Raw genomic sequence first — 13,737 nt, forward strand, 5'->3', positions numbered from 1 at the left:
TGGTACGCTGAGACAGCTTGGACCATGCTGCCTGACCCAGAGACCTAACTGCATGTCCACAGCTGGCACTGGAGCATACATCTCTTACTGCTGCTTTTCCAACACAGATCATGCTGCCTTCTTCTGGCAGCTCTCAGGCGCCTGGTGAAATGTTGCTGAAGTGCTAATTTTGGCCCATGTACTGCTTCACCTGTGAGAGACATATTTCAGGCAATTACCTACCATATATTTGTACTTACATGACTGGTTTGGCTTGTAACAGGTCATACTGTTCTATCTTAGGAACGCTTTTCTAGCTGAATCTTGTGTTTGTAGAGTATCTCAGTCCTTCTGGTGCCCTCTGAAATGAGTAATGGGTCAGGGTTAAGGCTTCCATATTGTTGAAATTCCTCTTTTCAGTGCAGTCTGTTTCTTCTGTCTTGAGATGTGCAGACTGTCATGCTGTGACTTGATCTCAGCTTGACCTCAAGCACTGTCCTCGTTCATTTTTCCACACACTGTGGCTGTTTTCTGAGGATTGTACTCCATGCATTGCCCTGGAGAGGTTGATAGCCGTGAGAATGGGAAAAAAGAATAGTCTGGTAGACTATGGCAATATGCTGCTGCTCAAGTGATGCCAGAGAGCAGCTGAAGAGGTTTCTGTTATTTAGAAACACCACTAGATTTTTAATTATTCTCAGTAATCTTACTGTAGGCAGAGCAAAGTTACTTGAGGATCATTTTGTGCAGCCCTGTGGTACGTGATGACAAATTAAGTGGTGTTTGTTGATCCATGGAGTAAAGTCTTACTATTGATCAAGCATCACTTGGATAGACAATCCCTGAAGGTTGCTGTTTTGTTTTCAAATAGGTTTTCCTGGCTTTTGTAGAATGCTAACAAGGATGTGGAAACTGAAAAGGGAAGGGATAACACCTGGACTACAGGCTTATCTTGAGACATGAGGCCCCTGCTTGGCTGCTAACATGTAATACCTTGGGCAAATCACTTAGGTGTTATTTTTTTAATCTCAGTCATCCCCTCTGTGAAATGGGAGAGCAGCACTGCATGACTTCACTAAAGTAACCACAGTAAGCAATGTGAGAAGCTTAGAATGCCAGTTGTTAGTAACACTTGAGTCAGTGGGACCTGAAATGAGGAAAGGGGATGGCAGAAGTCTGTTTTCTTGGTCAGGGTACCATTTCTAACCTGTGAGAGCTGAATCTATTGGGTTAGAGCCGATTTCCTGTGAAAATGAGGGAGATTCACAGTTCACAAAAAAGCTGTCACCTTTTTCCTTCTTCCACTCAGAATCTCTGTCCTTTTTCTTTGAAGGAAAATAAGAAGTGTTGGTGACTTGTATTCTGCAGTTTTTCCAGAAACAAAAAGGAAAGTCTCGAAAATTTGAACCCAGAATAGCTCCTTATTTTATGTTTTCCAGTCTTACAACCAAGAAGAAACATGGGAGATGCTTGTTGGAAGTAAGGCATATATATACAGGGGCCAGTAAGGAAATTCAGAAGGCATTGAAGAGCAGTGTTCAGGCTGTCTAAATACCAAATGTTCTTGACATTTTCCATAATTAAATGACCATATTTTCACGCACGTGGTTTGAATCACCATGCACATAGTCTACCTGCCCTGCCATACAGAGAGACATCATTTGTTAACCATGCAGGTTACATGCATATTCAGTAGATGCATGATGAAGTTTCATATAGGAGTAGTCCTACCCCTGTTCTTCTAGTAGCTTTTGTCTGAAAATAACAAGAAGAGTTACTTACAAGTAAGTGTACTCTTAAGAGTGTTTGAAAATATTACTTAAAAGTCCTAGCTAGGAATGGTCTTGCTTCTTGAAAGCTGGAAAAAATGCAGAAATGGGTGCTCTTGTCTTTCCTACTTGCTAATATCCTGGTCAGTCAACTGACAAGCATCTGCTGGATCACTTAAAAACCCAAACAACAAAACAAAACCAAACCTTCACAGCTTCCTGCTTTGGAAGGTTGCCCTGGACATCTCATACGATTCTGTTCTTATGTCCTGTACTGTTGCCTTTTCTTTATTCCTACTGTATTTACTGAAGTATTGTTCTGCTGTATTGTGTGTGGTTTCATTTGGGGTTTTTTAAATGTAATTCTATAGTGAAATTTGTGTGCAAATTCTACTATTTACTTTTGTCGTAGTGACATCAATTGGATTTCTTCATTTAATAAAATGAATGTACTAATATGTTCCATCTGGCATCTCCTGAAGTCTGTATGCTGCAGTATCTATATGATGATAAAAATGAAGATTTTCTTCAGAGTTCAGTTACCATTCTGTTGATCGTACGTTGGTTTGAGTAGAACCTGTTCCTTCATGACTTGCTTGCATGAGAATTGGTTGATTATATCTATTCATACCACTACAAGGAACAAAAATGTGTAGCCTGTACCCTAAATAATTACAAGTTTATACAAGAAGCAGGTACATTCAATATGAAGAATTGATTTATTACACCACCACCCCCCCTAAGAACAGCCCTTCAGAAGATGCATGGTCCACTTCTATCAGACTGAAATTCTGTTGAAGTCCAAGAATCTGCTGCTGTTAAATTATCTGCTGGCAGGTTGTCTGGTTTTGCGTTGTCTCAGGAATAAATGTTTTCAACAGCACTTCCTTGATTGACGGTGCACACTAGCAAACTGACTGCCTGGCTTTTACGTAGCCTTTAACAATAACCTGTAGTGTAAACAAAAACTGTCTTATGCATCATTTGGAAGATTTATGGTTTGTTATGGGAAATTAGTGAAATAATATGTAATATGACACAGTTAACAAGAAGAGTTGCAAAATACAACCTAAAATTCCTAGAAAGAAGAAAGTCTTCTGTGCTATAGAGGAGAATAGAAGAAATGAGTAATGAAGTCTGAAAAGAGTAGCTTTGAATAATGCAGGTAGGTCTGTAGTGACTGTAGGCTGACTGCAAAATCAGATGAGTTAAAATTTTTTGTGGGTAAATGTCGATAGCATCAAGTTCTTCATTTGTTCCTGAGGGGCTTTCTTTTCAGGTGATCTCAAACCCAATATCTTGATTTGATAGGGAGTGTGAGGAAACTGCCGTGTTTTGAAATCCACTTAAAATAATTTCTGGTGTTGAAATGTAACACAATACATGAGACTGATCCTCTAGAAGGCTTTTTCAACAGGAAAAAAAATCCAACAAAAGAAAACCAAATATTTACAATATTTGATGTTGTATAGACCTACTTGTGACAAGCAACAAAGTGATTTATTTATACATTAAAAGATTGTGTGATCTCAGATTTTAAAAACCACATAAAAGTGTTTTATATAGATTATAATGCTTATATCCAAACATATTTGGGTTTTATATAGATGTATTAGTATGACATAAGGAAGACTGGGAGCAAACACTCATGTGTTTTGTTGTTCTTTAGTGAAAAATAAGTTTTTTCTCTAATTGTATCGAAAAGCTTTGAAAGAGTGATCTATTGGAGAGACTGCAACAGGCAGAAGCTTGTTATGAACAAAATTTTCATGTTCGTTATTGATTATCCTTTAAGAGACTTCACATGCAGATGGTGTATAGTAAAAGAGTTATGAATAAGCTTCCTGCTGCTGGTCAGTGCTGATTCCTAGCAGGAATTACATTGGATGGGAAATAGAAGCCTGTTAGAAATAGTCCTGTAAAAGGCAGAAGAATATAGCTTTAAGTTTTAGCTTCAACTTGTCAAGTTATATAAATCAGAAACATCCTGTATTAAACAGTTTCTAAACTCAGTCTCTTGGGTATTCCACTAGTCACTGTACTTTCGAAGGGCACACTTTTGATTAGGCCTTTTTCAGTATTTCCTTGGCACTTTATCTGGAGAAAGTAACTGGATGTGTCACCTAAGACATGAATTCCAACATGTGTTGGAGTTGCACAGTGCTGCAAAGTAGAACAGAAGACAGAAGAGAAGTGTGGGAGAGATCCCTGTACTGTTGTCAGTTCAGTTGTGACAAGGGTTAAGTATTAATAGTACTGCTTTCCTTGACTCTTGAATAATGTTTCTTTACAGCATATTTAGTTTGCAGAAATGTTTTAGTGATGGAACCATACATGTCTTCCCATAGCCGGCAAAGCAAGAAGCTAATAGTTTCTTGGGGGAGAATGAGATAGTGTTCAGTGAGGAAGTTATTTTATGTGAACATAGATGCCTGATACTGAAGGCAGTGGCAGTTTCATGTGAAGAATGTTCTTAATTTTCTTCTGTTTGATCACAGGTTGTCCGTAAAATGAATACTCTGTTCCACTCCTTGCTCCTCAGCTCCACTTTGCAAGTTATGTGCAAAGCTGGTGTAACACTAATTTGCCTGTAGAAGTATTGGTGAAGTCTCACTGTGTATTTGGCAGTCAGATCCCTCCCTTGGTTTTGTAATAGTTTTCTGTTCTAGGTGCCTAGATGTTTCCAGTTTTAGAATTAAAACTTATAGAAGGCAAGATAGAAAAATATTCTTGTGTACTGATGAGCATTATTTCTGCTGAAGAAAGTTTTAAAATTACTTTAGTCATACATGTGCATGAATAGGAATAAATTTAATCATGTGGTGGGTTTTACCGGAAAACTCTTCTATTCTGGAACTACAAATTATGAAAACATGAAGGTGAGTAGCTTTTTGTTATGATGTATCAAAATAAGAGTTCTGGTTTAATAAGTCCTGTATTTTCATGGCAAATTAATTTGGAACTAGAAATACGAATAAAGCTTGTCATTTCAAACTAGTGTTTTCTTAATTGACAGAATACAGTGGTAAATAAATTGCTGTGGTTGGATTATTAAATAGCAAGGTGATAATACTTTCATGTTACTGGCAATACTTTGTCAAATTAATTGCAGCTGTGTTCGGCAAGCATGTACATCAGTTGTAGTAAGTGAAAATTTGTCATGCCATATCAGTGGTGTATTTCGGCCTCGGACAAATGTGAAAATACGGATTAGGCTCTGGCGGAAATTCACTAGACAGGAGTTTACTGATGTCATCAACATTAACTTGGCAAAATTGTGTCCTTAATGATTGATATTTTTATGGCTTCTTCTAGTTACACCATTATCTTAATTCTTTTGCAGGTTGGGAGGTCAACAGAAAGCCCCATAGACTTTGTAGTAACAGATACTATTTCTGGAAGTCAAAATAATGATGAAACCCAGATTACGCAAAGCACCATATCCCGTTTTGCATGCAGGATTGTTTGTGACAGGAGCCCGCCATATACAGCAAGAATTTTTGCAGCTGGATTTGACTCATCTAAAAATATATTTCTTGGTGTAAGTAAATTGTTATCTATGAACATACCTTGGGTGTTTTATTCAGTTACTTTCAAGCCCCAGAACTTCCTTGTACTAGTTGATAACTTACAGTGCCGTTAGACTTTTATTACTTCAGTGTGCTAGCTGCAGTGTTAAGTAGAAACTGCAGTTTTATGTGCCTGACTTATTACCAGCAAGGACTCATGGTCATAATTGTCTTTAACAGCAAAGCTCTACTTCAGTAGCTTACTGAATTTTCTTTAGGTTTGTTTGATATATTCTTGATAGTCATTGGGAATAAGCCACTGTTGCAGTTCTGAATGCTGAAGACCAAGGAGCACACCAGCTGCATTACAGAAAAGGATGTGCCCGTTGCAGTGGTAATCTATTTACAGTAGTTAAGAGTATGCTACTGACCCTTGAGGCCTTAACTCTTACTTGACCTGCGAGGTTTAAAATAATGAATTTAAAATAATCATATTTAAGGGAGAATAGTAATTGAAGATGCACAAGCAAAAGACGTTACTGCTCTGGCACAAGGTATTCTTAAAAATACTTCTTTTGTAAATCTATGTCTCAGCACTGCCAGCTGGTGAGGAAATGTTGCTTTTCAGACAGTGCTAGTAAAACTTCAGTCCATAAACTTTTAGACAAACTTACTTTCCTGGGTGGTTGTCACATGCAGGAAAAAGCGGCAAAGTGGAAAAATCCTGATGGCCACATGGATGGATTGACAACTAATGGGGTGCTGGTCATGCATCCAAAAGGAGGGTTCACGGAGGAGTCTAAACCTGGAGTTTGGCGGGAGATCTCAGTCTGTGGTGATGTGTACACTCTCCGGGAAACCAGATCTGCTCAACAAAGGGGGAAACTGGTAAGTTGAAAGTAACTGGTAATTAAAACAAAATAAGGGATACTGTTTTTTCTGGCATGGAGACAGTCACAGTGTAACTGCATAGTAATAGTGCTGTCCCTGACTAGTGGGCACTGGAATCTGAGTAGATGTGTGTTACAGTAGATTCTGTGCTGCTATTCTGTTCTGCTTATACAGGAGAATACTCTTAAGTTTTCTGCTAATGTCACTTTTGCAACTGAAATAGCATAGAGTGTAAAAGCTAAATAAACTTTGCTCTTCAATCTCAATCTTTGAAATGTTCTGCTGGGACATGGGGAAGTTACTGCACAGGGAGCTGTCTTTTGCAGTACTATCTTAAAATGAAGAATCCACTTGCGTGCAAAACAAGTTTGGATAATGCAGCCTCTGTTTTATTTACCTGCCACTAGGAAGGTAAGAGAAGCCCTGCTAAGTGTATTCCAATTTTATCCTGTGAAGCGGGATGGGCTTTGCCTTTACCAGAAGTGAGAGATTCTAGCTGCCAGAGACCTGTGGCATACATAACCAGGAGAAGGGTTCCCACGAAAGCATGTGTCCACTTCTTCACAGAAAATGAGAGGGAATTCCTATAGCAAGTCCTTTCTTTCCCCTTCCCAAGACCTGTGGGGCCTACAAAAAAAAAAAGCTATCATCACTCATCTCTTCCCCCCTGGCCCCAGCCTCAAATTGCGGGGGAGGGGGTGGTTGGAAAATCAAACACCACCATATAAAAGTAGCCCAGCAAAGTACAGTTTTCCCTATTTCCAGTAGGGCAGATGAGCCTCCCCAGGAGTTGTCTTTGTCTCTGGGTAGGTTAGAATGCTGTCTTCCCTGCAGAGCTGGAAAAACCCATTCTCCCTTCTGTTAGGGTTCAGGAAGTGAGAGTATGTTCAAGGGGCATCTTCATAGCACCTGAATATGCCCCTTTTGTTTTGCAACTTTTACCACCCAGCTGCTAGACTTCAAAGATAAGAAAGTGTGCGTGGTGGGGAGAATATCCTTCTCTTTTTCCATGCCAAAGTTACTTTTGTGCTGCTGCTGCTGTGAGTTCCCATTAGCTTGACTGTGTTAGAGGTATCCCACATACTCGTGCTGAACTGACTTTCCAACTTTACCACTGGCTTTGCAGAAAACTGCTTAAAGGAGTTGGGAAAATGTGGGCTGACTATTTTGTTCTGGTCTGAGCAGACAGCCTGCAGTACATAAATTGCTTTGTCACTTTAACGGTGGCAGACACATCGCCTTGGGGACTGGGGCAGATGATGTTGCAGTTGCGCCCTTTGTATGTGGTTAGCAAAACACCTTTTTAGTGCTGCTAAAGAAAAGCATACTAAAACAAATCCCTTTCCCCGCATCCAAAATTACTTGAATGTTCATTTAAATAAAATTACATGGCACACTGGTATTGATGTGATCAGTGTTCGTTGATTGGGTTCATAAAACCAAATGCACACTGTATAATGAATTGAACGTGTTGCATACGAGAGCGCTTTTTGCTTTACTGTTTGTGAAGGAATTAACCGAAAAGTGCATCACATCAAGGCTTCTCTCCCACAGCTGCATTTTTTTTTCTGCTAGAAGTACTTGACACTGGTGACCTGTAGTCTGTATTGTAGCATCTAGGTGTCTTGTACAAGGATGATCCACAGTTCATCTGTAGATTTAAACTGATCTAAAATGTAAATGCCAAATTGGTTGTTATTCATAGTATTTTTTGGCAGATGTGATGATTTCATGTGACCTACTTAATGTATTTATTTGTGTTTGGGTATTTGTTTTGCTTTAGTGGTATTTTCTGTGTACTTGCTATGTATAAAGGCAGGCAGTAGGTCTGTTTTCTCCTTAATTTCATAAAGAACCTTTTTAATATATATTCGTTACTCAACTGGTAGCAATAGTACAAGTTGATTGTTTGACATGGCTGAATCATCTTTATTTTAAGTATGCATGTTTGGCATAATCCCTTGAAAATGTTTTAAGTATCTGCATTTAGTCAGATAAGAGGAGTCTCTCGGCAGTGCTTGTTGGGGCTGTATTTGCATGGAATGCTTCATTAAATCAAGGGCCTAACTAGTTGGGGTGGTTAATTGTTCAGAAGTTGAACCTGTGTGGCTTCAGTTGGAGAACCTGTCACTTGAGAAATTTGACTGGTAATTCACTCTGCTGTAATCCACTCTGATGTACCTGTGCATGTAGCTAGTATTGCATTTGTCATTTATCCCTAATGGATCTGTGGAAGAGTTTCACTGTTGATGAGGTGCACTGTGGGAGTTCATGCTTCTGCAAAATGCTTTACAGTTGCTACAAGCTAAAAAAAAAAGGGGGTTTATCTGAGTGGCAGGACAGCTGGTCTGTCCCAGGTAGCACTTTTTAGTCCAAAAATGATCATCTGCTGCATGAGCAGCCTCTGCCAGTCTATGTGGGCAGAGAATTCCAGGTGAGCAATCTGCTAATACAGCCCTTAAGGAATGGCAAGTTTCCTCTTCAGTCCATCATGCCTTACCTTAAATGTGATAAAAACATACAGAGAATCAATGATAGAGAGGAAAAAGTAGCATGCTCAGAGGTAGATAGGGGGTATTTATGAAGGCATGAGCAATTACTAATGTAACACCTTTCCCAAAGAATTACAGGCAGGGAGACCTGTCTATAATAATTAGTACTGCCATAGCATGTAACAGTTGCAAATTTAGGATCTCCTGTACAAGCACGGGATAAGAGACCAATGCTCGTTATACTCTTAAATACAAGATAAGAGCCAAGAGATGGATTCGGACAAATGGGGGGCTGCAAGGAAATGATAAGGCAAAATTAGGCAGCAGGCTAGGGAGGGTAATGATTTGATGAGAAAGACAAAATGCTTAGTTGTCTGTAAAAGCTCTCAGGTTTAACCCCTTACCCTTGTGTTCTGCCACTAGGTAGAAAATGAGACCAACGTCCTGCAAGATGGCTCTCTCATTGACCTGTGTGGAGCCACCCTTCTGTGGAGAACGGCAGATGGACTGTTTCACACTCCAACTCAGAAACACATTGAAGCTCTGCGACAGGAGATCAACGCTGCCAGACCACAGTGTCCTGTTGGGTTAAACACTTTAGCATTTCCCAGCATCAACCGTAAAGATGTGGTAGAAGAGAAGCAGCCCTGGGCATACCTCAGCTGTGGCCATGTTCATGGCTATCACAACTGGGGACATCGCAGTGACACAGAAGCCAATGAGCGGGAGTGTCCTATGTGCAGAACCATTGGCCCCTATGTGCCTCTTTGGCTTGGCTGTGAAGCAGGCTTTTATGTGGATGCTGGTCCTCCAACTCATGCTTTCACCCCCTGTGGACATGTGTGCTCTGAGAAGTCTGCAAAATACTGGTCTCAAATCCCACTGCCTCATGGTACTCATGCATTTCATGCTGCCTGCCCTTTTTGTGCAACACAACTGTCTGGGGAACACAACTGCATCAAGCTAATTTTTCAGGGTCCAATTGACTGATCTCACTTTGCAATGACCACAATAACATTTTCTTTAACAATTTACTGTGAAGATTTTGCCACTAACTCTAGATTTTACCTTTTTTTATAATGTTATTAATCGGGTGGTAGGGTGGGGATGGGGAACTGCCAAGGAAATTGTGAGGAACTGTGGTGGAATTGGGATACATTGATACCTGGAACTTGACAGATATCAGTGGTGTTGCATGCTCAAAAGCAGCATATTCATGAAGTCTTCTTGGTCAAAGTGTAGTATATTTGTAATCTTTTTATTAGTACCCTGGCTCAGAAAAAGGTGTCTTAATGATTTTTTTAAGCTAAGATTTTTTAATGGAAAGGTTTTTTCCTCTAAACTTTGACAAGCCTTTAAAACCTATTTTTCAAATCTAGAAGGAACATACAGAATGTAACTGTCTTTAATTTGCAATATAATTTAACTTGAATAGTTTCTCAAGGAGCTAATACAGAATGTGTGGACAACCATAGGTGAATGTTCACTAGAGGTAATTGGATATGTAAGAGAAAAATTAGCTGCCTAAATTGTAGAGTATAAAAGCTATTAAAATATCTATTATGGTATAACACAGCTGGCCAAAAAGGCATCAAAGATTACTTGAAACTGAGGAAATCCTGTTGGCATTGATTTCCTTTCAGTGTAATAGATATCCACTGTTCATTGTGTATGGTATGTGGCTGTTTTTTTCTTTCTTTTTTTTTTTTTCTCCCCTGTTTAACCTGCATCTGGTGAAACTGCTTTACTTTTTTACATACTTAGTTCTGTTTTTTAAGCCGATGTTCTGTATATGTGTAGTCTGGCCTTTTTATTTCTGCTTAACTTCGCTTGCCCTAACTGCTCCTTGCATGCCCGGGACCATTGGGTTAATTGAGATGTAGCGAGCATTTAAAAAACTGTATTAATGAAGGGGCAGTGCTGCAGCAAGACAGAAGGTTTAGGTATGTGTAACTTACACAAAACTTACTTACATAGACCTGAATTCAGGAAAGCACTTAGTATGTGTTTAAATATAAGCCCACGGATGGGACTGTTTAGATTCTCAAGTGCTTCAATGGATTGTGGTTATATGCTATTATGTTTTGAAATAAAAAAGCAATTAAAAATGCTTTTTTTTTTTTAAGCTCACTTACTAGCCAAAATGCTGTAAGGAGAGCAGTCGTTTCTAATTCAGCTGAGTATTTTTGTTGAATTTTCAACTTGCTGCCATCTGTCACCTTTTTTTGCAGATTGAGATGTGTTTGTATCCATTTTTTAAATGTTTGCAAATCAAATAACATGCAAGTGTAATCAAATATATGCACCAGGGTGGTACATCTGAAGTGGATCACTTGAAATTCCTGACTTGAAGAGAGCTGATAAATGTTTACTATGGAAATAATTAAATCAGAATTTCATGAGATGTACCCTGCCCACTGTTAGTTTCATTTCCTACAGAAAGATAACTCTTTGATTTGTGGGTTTTTTCTTTTGCTTTCTGTACTCTTGGTATCTGAGGTATCAATCTATCCAGGTTGAAAAAAAAAAATTGGGAGAAAATTATAATATCTCTAGATGAAATTGATCATTCAAGCTCAGTTCTGTTTAATCAACTATAGCTTTTTGCTATATTTGTGCCCTTTGTATAAATACATAATTTATATGATTTTAATATATTGTGTATATATACTTGAATTGGCCTGTTCATATTTTGGTTGTAAAATTGTTTTATAGTTAACCTTATAAACATTTTACATGTTCCTTGCCAATGGTGATGGGACGTACTTTGTCTGCTGCTGTTTTTAATATAATTTTGCTGTATAGATTTTCAGCATTTTAATAATTTGAAAATAGCTTTACTTTTCTTTTTATGTTTTTGCTGTTAAAAAAGAAATTTTGCAGCATTTTCTCTAAAAATCCCAGACTGTACAGTTTTTGCCCCAGTCAGTGATTGGAAATAGGATCGATTTTGTTAACCTAAAAGTATACGCTTCTTCCTAGTGCCTTTTCAATGAGATGCTCTTATGATTCTGTATTCCAGGTCCTTACTCCCACAAGACAACCTTGTGGCTAATCTTCATCAAGAGTGGCAGCCCAACCAGATTGGGAAGAAATGCCTTTGGCCTTCAATTCCTTGTCATGGTTTCTGTCATAAATGTGAAGGTGCCTCTTCTTTGTTTATATTCAGTACAAGTTCCTCAGGTCCCACATGCATACTGCAGCATTATTTCTATTTAGCATATACCTCATCTGTGAGAGGCAGTCTCACCTCCACCTCCTTCTTACTGGACTCTGAAATACTTAACTTTGTTTCTCACAAGAATTGCTATGAAAGCAGGTTTTCAACGAGGAACATTTCCTGAATTAAGGCCATGAGCTGTGTGGTAAGGCTGGTGGTCAGAGGTCTCGAGCTCCACGTACAACATCTTCGCAGGTCAGGTGTGGCAGCTGTGTTGCTGAGCGGGTCAGGACTCGCATGCCTAGTCTCCCTCTGAGCATAAACAGGTTGGTCTCCCTCTGAGCATAAACAGGTTGTAAACGCGCAGGTTCCCAGGCACCTCCACTATCGAGCTTCTTTACTTTCTTCCTTTGCCGTTTAATTGCTGCTTCAGGGCTTCATATAGCTATACCCTGTGCAAAGTGAACGTACAGTGTTAGAAGAATCCTCGCTGGAAGGACTAGGCCACCTCTGGTTGTGGTGTTTGGCTTGCGTGAAGTGGAAGACTGGCTAATGATTTGTATCCAAGGGAAGTGTCTATTCGAAAGACTGGTGTTTGAGAGATTTTTTTTTTGTTTCCTTTGCTGTCAGCAATTCTGTGTAACGCAAGAAATACTGCAGGAAGGAAAACTCTCGTCTTACCTGGGAAACAAATTTCCACAGTTCCCTTCGCATGAATCCAGGTACTTCGCCCTTAACCAGTATTCAAATCTAGGGTGAGTCCCGCAGAGCTGGATTTACTGGGAAGGCAGAAGAGTTTGTAGCATTGTTTTTCTCAAATGCTACTGCCACACGTGCTGCTCTAAGTAAATGATGGACCATTTGGCTGCTTAGCCCTTTTCTCCTTCCCTCGTCTTGGTACACAAACACCTTCTCTGGTCTGGTAACTCGATAGGATAAAGTAGTTTCTGGATAAATAAGACTGGTTCTGTTTGGAGTAAACTTGAGAACAATCCACAAACTTTGTTTTGAAAGCTTATTTTGTGATTTCAGTGTTAGGATATTTCTTGCATACCATTTCAAATGCTGGCAATGTATTCTGTAAGGATTTTTTTTCACCTGTTACTGTTCGTTCTATTTGAATGCTTCAAAACCAGCTTTGACTGTGTAACTTTGAGCTAAAAGTATTTTTCTAGTCTGATCTTTAACAAAAAAAACCCAAAACAAAACAACAACAACAAAAAAACAAAAAACAAAAAACACTGTCACATCCATGCATGCGGGAGCTGTAACACTTTGCTTCTTCCTGGCAGCTTTTTGATGGAATGCTGAAGTCTAAATAGATGACTGAGTGGTAAGGGTTGTTCTTATTTTGAATCATGGTCCAAGTTGTACAAAAGAGTTAGCATGATACTGCATTTTAATAACAAATTTTTTCAAATGTGGTCACTTTGTACCTCAAGGTACAGTGGTGGTACTGTACTGGCAGAGTAATTAAAGGAGGATTACGGATTTTTTCTTTGTGAGAGTGGGAATGGGGCTTAGAAGAAACAAAAGCCATTGTCAGGCTGGTTCTGGTGGGGACAGATCCACCTTGAAGCAAAGGCATACCAGGGACCGATCAGAAATGTGATTGGAGCTGTTCCTGCTTTCAGACCTGGTTGTGGCTCTAAAAAGAACTCTGCTCAGTTTGCTAGCAAGTGCCAGGATGATGTGGAAGGGTTGTGATCTTCCCAACCAAACTCTCTGGTGTTTTAATGGCAGTTCCTGGAATTTGAGGGTTCTACTTCAGAGCCTGAGTGAGGAGCAGAGGTGCTGAGTGTGCCATTGTGAGTAACTGCAATAGTCTCTGACTAGAACTTACTTATTTTTAATTCCGCACCCTACCCAAAAGAAACTGTTGCTTTCAGCTGTGGTGACTTTCCCTTTGGTGGTGTTGCAGTAGCAGATTGCTTTGC

At 39.4% G+C, this 13,737-nt stretch overlaps 1 protein-coding gene across 2 annotated transcripts in view; it reads left to right on the plus strand.

Moving 5' to 3' along the window:
• Positions 1-11,048, plus strand: part of PELI2 (pellino E3 ubiquitin protein ligase family member 2) — a 74,627-nt gene extending 63,579 nt beyond the window's left edge. For both annotated transcript variants that reach the window (XM_056346750.1, XM_056346751.1), the window contains exons 4-6: positions 5,092-5,289; positions 5,957-6,145; positions 9,064-11,048. In XM_056346750.1, coding sequence (XP_056202725.1) covers positions 5,092-5,289; positions 5,957-6,145; positions 9,064-9,630 — 954 coding nt within the window. In that variant the 3' untranslated portion in view covers positions 9,631-11,048. The remainder of the gene's footprint in view (positions 1-5,091; positions 5,290-5,956; positions 6,146-9,063) is intronic.
• The last annotated feature ends 2,689 nt before the right edge of the window (positions 11,049-13,737 follow it).

Source organism: Falco biarmicus, chromosome 7 (genome assembly GCF_023638135.1).
Source record: "Falco biarmicus isolate bFalBia1 chromosome 7, bFalBia1.pri, whole genome shotgun sequence".
Lineage (NCBI taxonomy): Eukaryota > Metazoa > Chordata > Aves > Falconiformes > Falconidae > Falco > Falco biarmicus.